Genomic DNA, 18,409 nt, shown 5'->3' with positions numbered 1-18,409 from the left:
TGAACTTTGATAAAAAGAATAAATTTTAAATTAGAGAAAGAAAAGAAACAAACCAGTTGGGTTTAGTGGGTGTGGGGTTGCATTTTTGCTGTCCCCCGCATATACTACTTTGAAGAACCCAGTAACAAATGAACTTTAATAAAAAGAATAAATGTCCAAAATTTTAAATTAGAGAAAGAAAAGAACCAAACCAGTTGCATTTTTGCTGTCTCGCGTATAGGCTGCATTTGAGATTAGAGTTTAAAGTCAGCTTATTTTACTATATAGTTTATTTTTTATATTATTTATGAGTTTTACTATATTATTTCAACTAATTTTTACTTTTATTTATCATACTTTTAACAATAAAAATTTAATTTCAACTAAATAAGCTGTTTCAAAACCAATCAATAGTTTCAGGTGACATAAATAATCTAATACTATTATTCCTAAGTCCTAAAACACCTATATAAACCATGCAACCTCGAAGTCCCTACCATGAAAAAAAAACAATAGTATTCTCTTTCAATCCCCATCTCTTCAATTGTATTCTCTTTCAATCGTATAGTAGACCTCTACTATACGATTCCAAGATCACATTTGAAGCTTTAGATCCAGCACTCTTGATGACTAGTATGAGGTAACAACTTTCACAACACTGAATCTTGAGTTTCTTCAATGAATATCACTAGTCGAAGATTTGAGAAAGTTTTGAGTACAAAAATCATAGATATAGAATATGAGGCACATAAGGCACTTTTTTTTTTTTTTTTTTTCTCTTCTAAAAGCTCTCTAGGGTTAGGTTATATTGTCCTATAAATACCATAACAAACAAATCATCAATTGAGCTTGGAACAAACAAGTTATGGCCATTTTCACATTTGCTGATTTTTTATGATTCTATGATTTTCGACAGGTTGAACACCAATAAAAAAAATTAAAAAAAAAATTCACATCTTTCTTCATCTTGGACTTGTATCTTTGTCATGGTTTGCCAATACTACAAACTTAAATCTTAATAGTTTCCAGTTGAGATATCTAATGTTCAAATCTTAGCACCCAACTATCAATTTATTAAAATAAAATTTTTAAAAAATTAAGCCATTAATTAAACAAATGTATTTTTTTAAGAAGATATTAAACAAATGTATTGATTGCAATGTTTAAACAATTTTAGAAGATTAACGTTTCTACTTTAATAGTAGCATATAGTGTGTGTTTGTATTGAGCTTTTGCGTCTACGTTTTGCGTTTCCTGCGTTTCAGTTTTTTTTTTTTTTTTTTAGCCGCACTTGTTGACTTTTTGTCCGTGAACAGTGCATTTGTGTACTGTTTATGGACCAACAAATTACATTTTTCAGCAACTTTTTCATTAAAAATGGGTCCCACGATACTATTCACACATTTAAAAATTATTTTGCTACAGTGTTTTCAGTTTTCAGTTTTCAGTTTCAGCAAAATAAGTTCTATCCAAACACACCCATAATAAGCCATTATTTAAACAAATTTATCGATTCCATTATTTAAACAAATTTAGAAGAATAACGTTTGCACTTACATCATGCTAACACATGCTAGTGTGTTTATGCTAATTAAAAAATAAAATTCTTCTTTTCAACTTTCCTCTTTTCCAATTATTTCATCTTCTGGTATAGTTAACTGAGTCAAATAAGGAAAATGTCTCTCTTCTCTTGTATCTTTTAATCAGGTATGAATTTTGAAAATATAATCATTGGATTATATTTTCTTATCGCAATATTTTGTGCTAAAAAAATTATGTTTAAAAATAATTTTATTAATCGAATAGTAAATAATCTCTACTTTGAACGAAATTTGACATGTGTGTTAAGAACAAATATAACATGCAATCCAACAATTTGATTTTTAAAATTTACATTTAATAAAAAGATATAGAAGAAGTTTAGAAAATTTTACACTAAACTAGTTTGGAGATAACATTTTAGGTCAAACAATGATGTATTAGTAAAATCTAATTTATTCGTTGTATAAAATAATAACAATAATAATAATAATAATAATAATCATGCGCATCTAATACTATTATTCCTAAGTCCTAACGCCTATATAAACCACGCAAGCTCCCAAGTTGCAATTGGTATTCTCTTTCAATTTCCATCTCTTCAAAACATAATTGAATTATATATTTGTCCATATGGAACAAAAACCCCACATAGCTCTTCTACCAAGTCCAGGGATGGGGCATCTCATCCCTCTTGTTGAGTTTGCCAAGCTACTTCTTCATCATCATGACTTCCACGTCACATGCATCATTCCCACAACAGGGTCTCCATCCAAAGCCATGAAAGAAGTCCTTCAAGCTCTCCCTACTAGCATAGAGCATGTCTTTCTTCCTCCAGTAAACTTGGAGGACCTCAAAGGAGCAAAGCCTGGACTGCAAATTAGACTGACCATGACTCGTTCACTGCCATCGCTTTGTGATGTGTTAACTTCACTAGTTGCAACTACTCGGTTAGTTGCTTTACTGGTTGATCCTTTTGGGATTGATGCTCTTGATGTTGCTAAGGAGCTCAATGTCTCGCCCTACATTTTCTTCCCATCAAATGCTATGGTTTTGTCGTTGGTTTTGAATTTGCCAAAGTTGGATGAGACAGTTTCATGCGAGTATAGAGACCTACCTGAACCAGTGAAACTTCCGGGGTGCATACCTATTCACGGTCGAGATCTTATAGACCCGATTCAAGATCGAACAAGTGAGCGGTACAAATTGTATCTTCGCGGAACAAAACAGATGCGATTAGCTGAGGGTATTGATAAGGATAAAAGGAGTCTGGCCTCGGACCGACGGTTCTGTGCGATCTTCCATACATAGAGCCGACGGAGCCATAGCAGACGGTCTCTTAGCATGACGGTCTTAATAGCTGACGGTCTAAAAGCTGAAGGAAATGAGTTGAGGCTGACGGACAAAGTAATATGACTTGCTCCCCACGCTACAAGTAAGGGATTGGCTTGTTTCCCACGCTATAGAATATTCAAGAAACCCCTATAAGGAAAGGATCCCGAAAAATACGCCCAAAAAGGACTCCTATAAGGAAAAGACTTCTACTCTAAGGGAAAAGGGCATGACCCTTGCTACTATAAAAACCTTAACACCCTCATGATCCAAGGTACGCATAATTTTACCCTCTCTAGCACTCTAGAGCAGTGAGAATAGTTCTAACTTGACCTTCGGAGGGTATTTGGCCGGTACCACACCGGTACACTCCGCTAGGTTATTCCTTTTCGTTGTGCAGGTGCCGTTTGCGATCGAGTGAGGAGCGTGTGACTCATTGGTGGTATTGTTTTCAGTATCATCAGTTGGCGCCGTCTGTGGGAAAACGCTTTAGCACGTTCTCGCTTTCAAGACAAGAGAGTTACATGGTACTCACTCGCTCAATGGCGACCAACAACGACATTCAAGAAGAAGAAACTCCTACAACCGCGCTTGAAAGACAGGTGAGGACGCTCGCCGCCGCCGTGGAGCGCCTCACAAAGCAAAATCACGACCTAGAAGAGCAACTGAGACAGAAGAATGCAGCTCCCAACAACCAAGGGGCAGAGCAGGAAGGAACCAGCGCTGACAGGAGAAACCAGGAAGGACCCCAGGCCAGCAACGCCCCGAGCAAACCTGAACGACAGAACACGAGCATCCCCTCCCTCGCGGAAACCACTCCGCCTCTCGTTCTCGCAGAGATGCAAGCCATGAAGGAACAAATGGAGGTCATGATGAATGCTCTTAAGGGACGAGTATCAAGCGACCTTGACGACCTTGTCAACCGAACTGACTCGCCGTTCACCGCCACCGTCAACTCCTACCCCTTACCAAGTAAATTCCGCATGCCGCAGATAGACAGTTATGACGGGGTCAAAGACCCACTGGACCACCTGGAGACCTTCAAAACCCTAATGCACCTTCAAGGAGTAGCGGACGCCATCATGTGTAGGGCCTTCCCTACAACGCTAAAGGGCGCAGCAAGAATTTGGTTCAGTCGACTGACCCCAAACTCCATCAGCACCTTCAAAGAACTCAGCGCTCAGTTTACCGCACACTTCATTGGAGGCCATCGGTACAAGAAGTCTACGGCTTGCTTAATGAGCATGAAGCAGCGAGAAGACGAAACTCTAAGAGCCTACATCTCTCGCTTCAATAAAGAGGCGCTCTCAATCGACGAAACTGACGACAAGATACTTGTCGCGGCATTTACAAATGGTTTGAAGAAGGGCAAGTTCTTGTTTTCCATATACAAAAACGACCCAAAAACCATGTTAGAAGTACTTTATCGCGCCACGAAGTATATGAACGCTGAGGATGCACTGTTAGCGCGAGAAGAAAGGCCCAGGAAGAGAGAACGGCAGGAAGACAGTCGGCAGGACCAGGGCCGAAAGAAGACAAGAACCGCGGACCGAAGAGACGAAAGACGCCCTAAGCCCCTGGGAGGAAGGTTCACGAGCTTCACTCCGCTAACAGCCCCGATAGATCAAGTCCTTATGCAGATCAAGGACGAGGAGTCGCTGACATTCCCAGGAAAGCTGAAAAGCGACCCCAGCAAACGCTCCCGAGATAAGTACTGTCGATTCCACCGTGACCACGGCCACGACACAGCTGATTGCTATGACCTCAAGCAGCAGATTGAAGCCCTTATCAGACAAGGAAAGCTGCAGAGGTTCGTTAGTAAGGAGAGAGCGGATCCTCCCGCGCAAGACCAACACCCCCGACGGGACAATGAGCGGCCAAGGCCCCCGATTGGGGATATAAGGATGATTGTAGGGGGAACGACCGCCGCCGGGTCATCCAAGAAAGCCCGCAAGACCTATCTTCGGATGGTACAAAATGTTCAACTAACGGGGGCCGTGCCAAAAATGACACGAAGAGAAGGCCCCGTAGTCGGATTCTCGGAAGAAGACGCACGACGCCTTCACCATCCACATGACGACGCACTCGTCGTCAGCTTACGCGTAGGAGATTACAATATGCACCGGGTGCTGGTCGACAACGGCAGTTCAGCAGATATCTTATACTACACCGCGTTCCAGCAGATGAGGATCGATAGGGGGCGACTGATCCCGACAAATGCCCCACTTGTCGGCTTCGGCGGGAGCCGAGTATTCCCACTAGGCGCGGTCACCTTATCCGTAATTGTGGGTGATTACCCCCAACAGATAGCCAGGGACGTGACATTCTTGGTTGTTGATTGCTCATCCGCCTACAACGCTATCCTCGGGCGACCCACGCTCAACTCATGGAAGGCAGTAACCTCCACCTACCACCTGATGATTAAGTTCCCAACTGACTACGGAGTAGGGGAGTTGCGTGGGAATCAGATGGCCGCGCGCGAATGTTACATAGCCATGATGGAAATGGAGGATCAGGTTCAGACTTTAAGTATAGAAGAGCACCGGACGGTAACGGAGCCGGTTGAGAAGCTAGAAGAAATACCCCTTGACAGTTCCGATCCTGGCCGAACGACCAAAATTGGAACGCTCGCTAACCCCACGACCCGTCAAGAGCTCATAACATTCCTTAGACGCAATCAAGACGTATTCGCATGGGGTCATGAAGATATGCCAGGAATAGATCCTTCAATCATGGTGCACAAGCTGAATGTGTCGCCCGCCTTTTCACCCGTCAAACAAAAGAAGAGGGTGTTTGCCCCGGAGCGAGACCGAGCCATAGCAGAGGAAGTCAGAAAGCTACGGGAAGCAAGCTTCATCAGGGAAGTGTACTATCCCGACTGGTTAGCAAATGTAGTAATGGTGAAGAAAGCAAGCGGGAAATGGCGGATGTGTGTGGACTTCACCGACCTTAACAAAGCCTGCCCCAAGGATAGCTACCCCCTACCGAGGGTCGATGTCCTAGTAGACTCCACGGCCCGACACCAGATGCTGAGCTTCATGGACGCTTTCTCGGGATACAACCAAATCCGAATGCACGAAGCCGACCAGGAGAAAACGTCGTTCGTAACCAGCCAAGGCCTATTCTGTTACAAGGTCATGCCCTTCGGCCTAAAGAACGTAGGCGCAACGTACCAAAGGCTCATGAACAAAATGTTCGCGCAACAGATTGGGAGGAATGTCCAGGTCTACGTGGACGACATGCTAGTTAAGAGCCGGAGGGAGGAAGATCATCTAGGAGATCTCAAGGAAACATTTGATACACTCCGCTCCTACAATATGAAGCTCAACCTAGGGAAATGCGCCTTTGGAGTAACGGCAGGAAAATTCTTGGGATTCATGGTGTCTCAAAGGGGAATCGAGGCGAACCCGGATAAAATCCGAGCCATTATGGAAATGACACCGCCGAGAAGTGTAAAGGAGGTACAGAGCCTGAATGGAAAAATAGCGGCACTTAACAGGTTCGTGTCGAGAGCAACGGACAAGTGTTTGCCCTTCTTCCGGACATTGAAAAAATCCTTTGAATGGACCGACGAATGCCAGCAAGCATTCGAAGAATTGAAGATTTACCTCTCCTCTCCTCCGTTGTTGAGCCCGTCACAGCCGGGAGAAGAGCTTTTTCTCTATCTGGCCGTCTCCCCCGCAGCTGTTAGCGCAGCCTTGATGAGAGAAGAAGAAAGGATGCAGAAACCCGTATACTACGCAAGCCGAGCGCTTCGTGGCGCCGAGGAAAGGTACCCGCCGATGGAAAAACTTGCCTTCGCATTAGTTACGGCAGCCCGAAAGCTCAAACCGTACTTCCAAGCTCATACGGTAAATGTCCTGACTGACAAACCTTTACGGCGAGCAATGAGCAGCCCCGAGGCCGCGGGCCGACTGGCATTATGGGCGATCGAGCTAAGCGAATTTGACATTCAGTATCGTCCGCGGACCGCCATCAAGGGACAGGCTGTCGCCGACTTTATAGCTGAGTTCACCCATGACGAGGACCAGGGGGCAGCAGAGTCCCCTCAATGGAGCATACATACGGACGGATCATCCAACAGGCAAGCCGCAGGGGCCGGCATTGTGTTGCTATCACCTGAAGGAGACACCATTGAATGTATGGTCCGTCTAAACTTTCCCGCCACCAACAATGAATCAGAATATGAGGCTCTGATAGCAGGACTCGACCTTGCCAAAGCAGCAGGAGCCGCAAGGGTAGTCGTCTACTGCGATTCACAGGTTATCACCAACCAGATAAATGGAGACTACGAGTGCAAGAGCGAAAAGATGAAGAAATACCTTGATGAAGTAAGGACAAGAGTGGGCGACCTAGAAGCCAAAATCATCCAGATTCCCAGAGAGGAAAACGAGCGAGCAGACCGTCTCGCGAAGGCCGCCTCAGCAGAACGAATGGTCGTCCCTGGTAATGTACTCTCCTTTGTACAGCTTTCCCCGCTAATAGATCTCAGCAATATGCAGGAAATATGCTCCGACAGCGGCTGGGCAGCGCCGTTGGTTTCATACCTAAAAAGCGGGGTCTTACCGGATGAAAAGGAAGCCGCAAGGAAGCTTAAAGTCCAGGCGGCAAGGTTCGTCCTGATAAAAGACGTCCTATACAAGAGAGGTTTCTCCCGACCATATCTAAGATGCTTGGGTGCGGAAGAAGCAGACTACGTCATGAGAGAAGTACATGAAGGAATCTGCGGAAACCACTCAGGGTCCAGATCATTGGTACACAAGCTTGTACGAGCAGGGTATTATTGGCCCACCATGCAGAAGGACGCCGAAGCCTATGTCAGGGCCTGCGACAAATGCCAACGGTTCAGCAATATGATTAGACAGCCGACCGAAGAGCTGACCCCAATAACAGCCCCATGGCCGTTCGCACAATGGGGATTAGACATTATGGGACCTTTCCCTACAGCTATGCGGCAGCTGAAATTCCTGGTAGTAGGCATCGACTATTTCACGAAATGGGTGGAAGCTGAAGCTTTAGCCACGATTACGGAGAAGAACGTTCGCAACTTCGTTTGGAGATGCATCGTATGCAGGTTTGGCATTCCTAGAGTCTTTGTCTCGGATAACGGGAGACAGTTCGACAACGACCATTTCCGGGACTTTTGCTCACAGTTGGGAATAAAGAACCACTACTCCTCCCCCGCCCACCCTCAAGCTAATGGACAGGTCGAAGTCACAAACCGATCCTTGCTCAAGATCATCAAGACTCGGCTCGAGGGGGCAAAGGGTATATGGCCCGAAGAATTGCCAAGTGTACTATGGGCATACAGGACGACGGCAAGAACACCCACAGGAGAGACACCGTTTCGCCTGACGTACGGAAGCGAAGCAGTCATCCCGGCCGAAGTTGGACTCGCAAGCTACAGGGTACACAACCACGATGAGAGCAGAAACGATGAGGCTATGCGACTACAGCTTGACCTAGTGGACGAGATCAGGGCAGCAGCAGAACAGAGGCTCGCTAGGTACCAGGATCGCATGGCCAAATCCTACAACTCTCGGGTCCGACACAGAGACTTCCAAGTCGGAGACCTTGTTCTTAGAAAAGTCATGGGCGCCGCTAGGGACCCTACCCAAGGGAAACTCGGCCCCAATTGGAAAGGTCCTTACCGAGTCTTGTCATGGCAGAGAAAAGGTACTTACCACCTTGAAACATTGGAGGGACAGAAACTACCACATCCTTGGAACACCGAGCACCTACGGAAGTACTACCAATAGGAGCAGCAGCATGAAGACCAACTCTTTTTTTTAACTCCTCAGATTTATCGTTTATTTTAGTTTTTTCGCAACAACTTTTTTAGCCCAAGGGGCAGGATTTGTTTTTAATTACTTTTATTTAAATGCATGGCAATAAGAGGAGTTTTATTCAGAAATTGCTGAAGTGTATTTTCCTTCCGACAGCCCACTGAGTTTGCAGCCCAAAAACGACTAAGTCCTCAAAACTGACGGACCAAAAAGATGTCAAATGACATCAAGGCCAAGGCCAAGAAACCGACGGCCCAAAAAAGGGCTAAAAGCCAAAAGGCTGACGGAATAACCATCGTAGAAAGTCCTCAAAACTGACGGACCAAAAAGATGTCAAATGACGTCAAGGCCAAGGCCAAGAAACCGACGGCCCAAAAAAAAGGCTAAAAGCCAAAAGGCTGACGGAATAACCATCGTAGAAAGTCCTCAAAACTGACGGACCAAAAAGATGTCAAATGACGTCAAGGCCAAGAAACTGACGGCCCGAAAAGGCCAACAGCCAAAGGGCTGACGGTCCAATAGATGGAAATATTATATAACAGACGGTCAAAATGTTGACGATCTTACCAAAAACAAAAAATAATAACTACTTACAAATAAGTCTCTCCAACCCACAAGCTTGTAAAGATGACGAGCTAATCGAAAAAGGCTAAATAAAAAAAAAAGAGATAACGGTCTCATTAAAATTAGTCATAATCAATGTATATGTTTAAAGTAACGGACAACGGGGAGTAAATAGAGTTACAAGTAAAAAGCCCAACAAAACATAAGGGCACTTAAATACATTGTTCAAAAATTACAATTAACAACAAGGATTAAGCGGCAGGAACGTCCTTGGAGACCCCGTCAGCTTTATCCTTAGCAATGTGATCTGAAGACTCAGCAGGAGTAGGAGCAGCAGGCTGGGCCAAAACGACCCCAGCGTCGCTAAGCAAAAAATCAAAACTGAGGGGTTCGTCATCTCTGTCAGCAGCAGGAGTCATGGGCACGGAGGCATCCATGGTGATTCTAGAAAGATCCAGCTCCGGATAAGCTGACGCTACTTGCTTCAGACAATCATCAAAACCTGTGCCGTAATAGTCAGCACAGGAATCAATGAAGGACTGGGTGGTCTTGAACTTTTCCACTGCGTCAGTCCCAGCCGTCAGTACTTGCGCGCGCAGAGACTCAACCTCCTCCTCAAGTTTCTTTTGAAGGCCCTCAGTTTCTCCTAATTTCTCCTTCACCTCCTTCAGCTCTGTGTTTAGGAGACGGACGGCCTCCTTGTATTGCGCCTGCTGGTCCATCAGGGTGGAATTGTGCCTCCTCACCCGAGAGACGACGCCTTCTTTGGCCACGCATCGGTCCTGAAGAGCTTTGACACGGACCAAGGCCTGATGGAAACACGACCGTCAGCTATTAAGCAAGGAAAATATCAGATTGATCAAAGTAGGAAACGTACCCGTGCAATATCGAAGAAAGCCGACGCTCCAAGGTCCTCCGTACCAAGCTGGGCACAAGGATCCAGATCCGTCTGTTTAATGAGGGATTCCACCCCCTCGACAGCGTAATCCTTGTGAGTCAGCAAGGAACGGGGGCCCTCAATGACGGGGCCAGAAGAGGTCATCACCCCTTTCCCAGCACCATGGCCAGACTTGGAGGGCGACTTCTTGGAAGGAACGTCCATAAGGCTGACGGTTGGCTTCTTAGAAGGAGGATCATCCTTTCCGTCAGCTTTTCTCTTGATCGGACCCTTCAAAGAAGAATGAGGGGTTGACGTTCCCTCTTTCCCCTTGGCCTTATCCTCTTCCTTCTTACGGGCAGCAGCGGCCCTCACTCTCTGTTTCGCAGCCTCCATCTCTGCACGAAGTGAGGTGACGGATAAGTGATAACAGACAAAATAAAATACCAACGGATTAAAATACTACATTTACTTACGCTTTCTTGAAAATTCTTCCAACTTCCGAGCTTCAACCGTCGGCTCCGGACCACCGCAATACAAATGTAGAGTGTCCAAGGTTATCAAATCCCTACACCTACGTTGCTCAAGTGGGATGGTAAGTATCCGACGGATGAAATCTCTTTGTTCGTCAGACACCTCCGGACGAGCGACGGCTGAAACAAAAGAAAATAAACGGTGTTAAAGAGACGGTTAAAGTTCCCTGAAAGATGAAAAGCGACGGAAAAAAGAAAGAGACGGGGGCAACCTGACTCCTTAATATAAGCCCAGGTGTTATCAAAATAACCCCCGGGCAACTTATCCCATTCATCTGGGCGACACACCCAGTCCGTCCCTTTAACGAAGAAAAATCTATTTTTCCAGTTCCTATTCGAATCCGGCATATCAAACACTAATCTTAGGTTCTTTTCACGAGGTGCAAAGTGATATGTCCCCTTGGCGGATACTTTATGCTGAGGACGGTAGCAGTAAAAGAACTCGTCTATCGAAAGTTGACGGTTCCCCCCACTCAAGCGACCCCAAAGAACCTCAGCTCCAATAAAGATCCTCCAGGCATTCGGAGAGATCTGGTTGACGGATAATCCTAAGAAATCCGCCAGCTGACGGTGTAAAGCCGTCAGTGGAAGTCTAAGGCCAGCCGCGAACATGGCATCATACATCCCCACATCAGCCGTCCTCCCTGTATAACACCTCTCATTCTTTTTAGGGAGACGGAGGGGAATGTGATCTGGGATCTGGAAGCGAATACGCAACTCAGAAAAAACTCTGTTGCTCATCTTGGGGAGAAATTTATTGACGGCCCACTCCTCTAGAAGGATGAAGGGACGATTACCTCCGGAACTCCCTGAAGTTCCCTCACTGGACTCTTCGTCATCCTCATCCTCATTACCATCACTACTAACCTCGCTACCGTCATCCCTATCTCCGTCACTATAGATCTCTTCGTCACCTTCCTCCCAGTTCCCGTCATCAACAACCTCCTCGTCGATCCCCTCGACCTCAACCTCACTTGACACCTTTCCCCTAACTCCCTCAACACGGTCCTCTACATCAACACTAAAGGATTGGGTGGACGCTTCTTTTCCTGACGACTCCAAAAAGCCGTCGGACTCTTGACCTGAGCCAAAGACTTCGTCGTAGCCCGCTCCGTCGCGGACTGACGACTGATCACTCGACGCGTCACTTGACATCTGACTACCTACAAGTGACGGATACACCCTAAGTTCCTAGACCGACGTTCTCAATAAAAGAAATTCTTGGGCAAAAAGTAAAAATAAAAAAGAAGCAAAAAGAGAGGAAGAAGAACTTACAGGTGAAATAGATCTTGAATAAATGGAACAAAGTGTGACGGTACTGGTAAGAGCTGACGGAGCAAAACGTAAGCGAGAGTGACGGTTTCTCTGATAAAAAGATCTGCGAAGTTAAAATGACAAAATGAAGCAAAGCGTGATATTTATATAAGGGAAAAAACGCACGGAATGCGAGGCGACGTCCGTGCCCAGAAACGAGGCCAACGACCGCTCGCCACGTAACCTTGCATTAAATAGCTCGCAGCTCGAGGAGGCATTTGTAGTTCTTTTTCTGTTTCAAAAAATAACTCAACATGCTGACGGTTGTAAGCGTCGAACATGTAGAGTAGGGGGCAACTGATAAGGATAAAAGGAGTCTGGCCTCGGACCGACGGTTCTGTGCGATCTTCCATACATAGAGCCGACGGAGCCATAGCAGACGGTCTCTTAGCATGACGGTCTTAATAGCTGACGGTCTAAAAGCTGAAGGAAATGAGTTGAGGCTGACGGACAAAGTAATATGACTTGCTCCCCACGCTACAAGTAAGGGATTGGCTTGTTTCCCACGCTATAGAATATTCAAGAAACCCCTATAAGGAAAGGATCCCGAAAAATACGCCCAAAAAGGACTCCTATAAGGAAAAGACTTCTACTCTAAGGGAAAAGGGCATGACCCTTGCTACTATAAAAACCTTAACACCCTCATGATCCAAGGTACGCATAATTTTACCCTCTCTAGCACTCTAGAGCAGTGAGAATAGTTCTAACTTGACCTTCGGAGGGTATTTGGCCGGTACCACACCGGTACACTCCGCTAGGTTATTCCTTTTCGTTGTGCAGGTGCCGTTTGCGATCGAGTGAGGAGCGTGCGACTCATTGGTGGTATTGTTTTCAGTATCATCAGGTATTGTTATTAATACCTTCATGGAGTTGGATGGAAATGCTATAACAGCTTTGGAAGAAGAAGCTAAAAATCTCTCACTTTATACAATTGGACCCATCATTCAAAGTGGTTCAAGCAACCAGGTTGAAGGGTCAGACTGTTTGAGATGGTTGAACAATCAACCAAGTGGCTCTGTCCTATTTGTTTGTTTTGGGAGTGGTGGAACCCTCTCATATGACCAAATGAATGAGTTAGCTTTAGGATTGGAATTGAGTAAGCAAAAGTTCTTATGGGTGGTAAGAAGCCCAAATAATGAATTGGCTAATGCTGCATACCTTGCTGACCAAACCCTCGACAACAACCCTCTTGCTTTCTTACCGAAAGGTTTTATAGAGAGGACCAAAGAACAAGGTCTAGTGGTGCCCTCTTGGGCACCACAAGCCCAAGTCCTTAGCCACAATTCAACAGGTGGGTTCTTAAGTCACTATGGTTGGAATTCAACCTTGGAGAGTATCATGCAGGGCATACCAATAATTGCATGGCCGCTTTTCGCTGAACAAAGAATGAATGCAATATTACTAACTGAGGTTCTCAAAGTTGCACTGAGACCAAAAGCTAACGAGAAAGGCCTAGTGGATCAGGAAGAAATCGCAAAAGTTATAAAAGGTCTCATGGTTGGAGAAGAAGGGAAGAAAGTTCATAACCATATGAAAAATTTAAAGATTGCTGCTGAGAAAGCACTAAGCCCAAATGGGTCTTCTACAAAGGGACTCACTGATTTAGCATCCCAATGGACAAATCAACCTGACTCTTAGAACATGAAACATTTCTTTCTTAATTTTATACTTTATCCATGATTGTTTTTCTGCTTTATTCCTCTCTTGTTTTTCATTATTCACTAGTTGTCTACTGACTCTGTTGAGTCTATTCTATATCACTTTGCTTTTTTGATAACAAGTCTCACTTTGCGTTGTATTTTTTAACTGTCTCATGTCTTTATTATATCGTTTATTTCATAGTGCTCATTTTCTATTTTTTAACTATATCATGTCACAATCCTAATTCTTAAGCTTATTCTCGGCTACTCCTCATCAAGTTACTACACAAAAACTACATAAAACTTTCGACAGTTGTCAGCACGGGAACTACCGCATTTAGCCCACTTAACTACAGAACGAAAGGCTCTAGCCACCTAGCAGCCTCCACTAATAATGCCCTCAACCATTTTTCCACGCATTATCCCCAATTCCTCATAACATATATAAATCACTCTACAAACAATCTAGAAATAATAAGCATTGAGACTTAGATTTTTGGGATGTTGGTTAGAAGTCTTGTCTTTTCAATTTTCTTTTTTCTTTAGATTGCTATTAGGAAAAAAGGGTTGCACTTTTTCATTTTCATAGATGGAGTATCCATTTGGTAAAAATTATTTTTGCCAACTTATTTTATTATTCAGTTTATTTTTGTTACTATTCATGGTTCCACTGTATTTTTTGGTACTATTCATGGCCCTTCTGTACTATTTCAGTTAACTTTTACCTTTATCTACAATACTTTCAGAAAAAAGTTTTCAGTTTCAGCAAAATAAGCGAATCTCAAACGAACCCTAAATTAGGAAAAAGATTAGCTAAAAACTTTCTTGTAGCCATTAGCTACAACTCCTAATAAAAATTTTAACATAACTATATATATTGAAAATCTAACCACTAAATTGCAAGTTATTCATGTTTTTAACATGAATATCAAATTTCGTGTTAGTTGTATACTACTTAATATTTGATTTATAAACATATTTTTTATATATATAATTTTAGACTACAAAAACTTAGAATTTAAACATGTAATCGATGTCATAGTTATTAATCTTTAATTTTCTAGAAATTTCACAAGTATGGGCCTAATAATGTTTATGTTACTTATTTTGACATGGTTTGTGCTATAAACTTATTTTTTATGGACCTAATAATATTTATGTTACTAAGAATTTTCTAATTCAACTAGTACCTTCTAATGTTTCCAATAAAGACGTTAAAGAATTAGATCTCTCAAGCAAGCATAGTTGATTCCAAAGATTTTGAACACAAGTGGTAGGTTGTATTGTCCACAATCTTACTTTTATGAAGATTCATCTTAGTTGGCAAAACATTCGATTATGCTCTGTGAGATGTTAAAATTCGTGTGGAGTTGTGACTTTAGTTGGGTAAATGTTCTAACAATTTATGGCTTGATTGGATGAAGGGGGGAAGGAGTGGGAGTGAAGGGGAGTATAGTAGTGTTGGCTAAAAATAAGCTAATTTTGTGCTAAATCTATTCTACTCTACTTAACTTCCCCTCCCTCCCCCTTAATCCAAACGGACCGTTAGTTTCATTCCATTGTTGATCTAACGATGAGGGTTCGTGATAGACCACAGACTTTGGAGTTATTTGTGATCACTGCTTGGTTCGTTTGGAATTATAGGTATAAGAGTAGGGTTAACGAATTGGTGGTATCTCAAAATGAGATTGTTGCTTTAGGCAGAAAGTACCGCTCAAACTTCAAACAATCTAAATGTGTGTTTGGAAAAAATTAAAAAGCCAACTTATTCTCATTTTTGCTACTGTTCATGGGCCCTACTGCACTTTTTTGTACTATTTATGAATTCCACTGTACTATTTTAACTAATTTTTATATTTATCTACAATATTTTAAGCAAAAAAATTTTAGTTTCAGCAAAATAAGTGAATCCCAAACAGAACCTAACCTGGTACATGCGAAGTCGACTTACTATGTCAAGAAGTAATGGATTATGCTCTTTGGTGACTCCTGCAAAACAAATTTTGATAAGGCAATATTTGAGGAATTTGATGAAGATGTAGTGGTTAAGAACAATGGTGGTGATGTTATAGCCTCTTTGTTTGAAAGGATTCCAAACCATCTCTAGTGGTTACTCAGGAGTTGTTATCAGCAAGAAGAGCAATGCAGTTTATTTAAGAGAATGGCTTCCATGAGTCCACCTTTGAAGGTGATTCGAAAATTGTTATAAACTCTTTGCAACACATTGATATGCTCTAATTTTATTTCCTTCACTCATATTTATAGGAAAAGCAATACAGTAGCACATGCTCTAGCTTTGAAAGCAAGGTCTTCTTTTCCTTGTTCGGAAGGAGTTTGCTCATCTAAAGATAAATAATGTTTTATTTTTGCTAATTTACCTGCTATTTAATAAAACTTTTGATGGTCTATTTCTAAAATAAAGAAAAAGAAAAAGAATTTAAATCTTTCCAATCCTAACTATCAATTTATAAAATAATATATATATATATATATATATATATATATGGGTAAAATACTATTTTGGTTTTTAAACTTTACAAAAAAAAATTTTTTAGTCCTTAAACTTAAAAAAATTCTTTTTTCATCTCTAAACTTTGTAAAATGTTTTTTCAATAATTTAGAGACAAAAATAACGATGAAAAAAGAAACTTTTTAACAGTTTAGGGATAAAAACAAACTTTTGGTAAAATTTAAAGACATGTATAAAATATTTTCAATAGTTTAATTAAAGACGAAAGATGAATTTTTCAATAGTTTAGAGATGAAAAATAAACTTTTGATAAAATTTAAACAAATATGTTCATTTGATTATATATTTTAAAAAATTTAGAAGTTTTTTTTTTTTTTGGTGAAAAAATTAAGAAGATTAAGGTTTGTACTTACATTACAGTAGTGCAGTACGTAACATATACATTTTTTACACAAATTTGGATGAGTAATGCTTGTAGTTACGTCACACTAACGCACGCAATGACGTCTATGTGCCAATTAAAAAATATATATATCTTCTTTTGAACATGTCCCTCTAGTTTCCAATTATTTCATCTTCACAGGCAACAAACAGTCAAATTACCATACGCGTATAGTCAGCCAACAACCCCATAAGCATTTACTCAAAAAAAACAACCCCATAAGCAAATGAATTTTAACAAAAAATAAAAAAAATGACCGAGACTTTGAATTAGTGAGAGAAAGAACCAACCAAGTCCAAACACCTATATAAACACCATGCGACCTCCCCAAAATACCAATAAGAAAACATAGTATTCTCTTTGAAAGGCCATCACTTCAAAATCCACATGGAACAAAAACCACACATAGCTATTCTACCAAGTCCAGGAATAGGGCATCTCATCCCTCTTGTTGAGTTTGCCAAGCTTCTTCTTCTTCTTCACCACGACTTCCACATCACATGCATCATTCCCACAATTGGGTCTCCATCCAAAGCCATGAAAGAAGTCCTTCAAGCCCTCCCTACTAGCATCGACCATGTCTTTCTTCCACCAGTGAGCTTAGAGGAACTTGAAGGAGTAAAGCCTGGAATCCAAATTACTCTCACCATGACTCGTTCACTACCACCTCTTCGTGATGTGTTAACGTCACTGGTTGCAACTACTCGGTTAGTTGCTTTGGTGGTCGATCTTTTTGGGACGGATGCTCTTGATGTTGCTAAGGAACTCAATGTCTCACCCTACATTTTCTACCCAACAAATGCTATGGTTGTGTCGTCGGTTTTGCATTTGCCAAAGTTGGATGAGACAGTTTCATGCGAGTATAGAGACCTACCTGAACCAGTGAAACTTCCGGGGTGCGTGCCTATTCACGGTCGAGATCTTCTAGACCCGATTCAAGATCGAACAACTGAATTTTACAAATTTTTTCTTCGCGGCGCAAAATGGATGCGATTAGTTGAGGGTATTATTGTTAATACCTTCATGGAATTGGATGGAAGTGTTATAAAAGCATTGGAAGATGAAGAAGTTAAGAGTGGCACAATTTATGCAATTGGACCCATCATTCAAAGTGGTTCAACTAAACAGGTTGAAGGGTCAGACTGTTTAAGATGGTTGGACAGTCAACCACGTGACTCAGTCCTATTTGTTTGCTTTGGGAGTGTTGGGACCCTCTCTTATGACCAAATGAAAGAGCTAGCTTTAGGATTGGAATTGAGTAAGCAAAAGTTCTTATGGGTGGTAAGAAGCCCAAATAATGAATTGGTTCAAGCTGCATATTTTAGTGACCAAACCCTTGACAACAACCCTCTTTCCTTCTTACCAGAAGGGTTTATAGAGAGGACTAAAGAACAAGGCCTAGTGGTGCCCTCTTGGGCACCACAAGCACAAGTCCTTAGCCACGGTTCCACGGGTGGGTTCTTAAGTCACTGTGGTTGGAATTCGACCCTAGAGAGTATAATGCAAGGTATACCATTAATTGCATGGCCACTTTTCGCAGAACAAAGAATGAATGCGGTATTATTAACTGAGGATCTAAAAGTGGCATTAAGACCAAAAGCTAACGAAAAAAACCTAGTGGATCGAGAGGAAATTGCAAAAGTTATAAAGAGTCTTATGGTAGGAGAAGATGGGAAGAAAATTCATAGCCGTATGAAAGACCTAAAGATTGCTGCTGAGAAAGCACTTAGTCCAAATGGGTCTTCTACAAAGGCACTAGCTGATTTAGCATTACATTGGACAAATCAACCTAACTCTTAGGACATGAAACTCTTCTTTTTTTATTTTTAACTTTCTTCATCGTTGCTGTTCTGCTTTTCTCCTCTATTGTTTGCCATTATTCATTAGTTGTCTATTCTGTATCACTTTTGACACCCTGTGACGTATTGTTTAA

At 42.3% G+C, this 18,409-nt stretch overlaps 2 protein-coding genes across 5 annotated transcripts in view; both read left to right on the top strand.

Moving 5' to 3' along the window:
* The window catches only part of LOC126723127 (hydroquinone glucosyltransferase-like), a 49,211-nt gene extending 35,489 nt beyond the window's left edge, over positions 1–13,722 (top strand). Inside the window, exons 2-3 of one of the 4 annotated variants that reach the window (XM_050426415.1) lie at positions 2,282–2,764; positions 12,769–13,722. In XM_050426415.1, coding sequence (XP_050282372.1) covers positions 2,282–2,764; positions 12,769–13,562 — 1,277 coding nt within the window. In that variant the 3' untranslated portion in view covers positions 13,563–13,722. Of the gene's footprint in view, positions 1–2,084; positions 2,765–12,768 lie in introns of those variants that run through there. The other 3 variants (XM_050426414.1, XM_050426417.1, XM_050426416.1) reach the window with 3 other exon arrangements.
* Positions 13,723–16,796: 3,074 nt separating this feature from the next.
* Positions 16,797–18,409, top strand: LOC126723126 (hydroquinone glucosyltransferase-like). Its single transcript, XM_050426413.1, has one exon. The coding sequence runs from the start codon at positions 16,864–16,866 to the stop codon at positions 18,274–18,276; it is 1,413 nt and encodes a 470-aa protein (XP_050282370.1). The 5' UTR covers positions 16,797–16,863; the 3' UTR covers positions 18,277–18,409.

The sequence above is a fragment of the Quercus robur genome, chromosome 4 (assembly GCF_932294415.1).
Source record: "Quercus robur chromosome 4, dhQueRobu3.1, whole genome shotgun sequence".
NCBI lineage: Eukaryota > Viridiplantae > Streptophyta > Magnoliopsida > Fagales > Fagaceae > Quercus > Quercus robur.
Note: the sequence above shows the minus strand (reverse complement) of the source record. Positions and strands in the feature narration are given on the sequence as shown.

Excerpts from the sequence above, each read along its gene's own strand:
- LOC126723126 (XM_050426413.1), top strand. The coding sequence starts at position 16,864 with ATGGAACAAAAACCACACATAGCTATTCTACCAAGTCCAGGAATAGGG.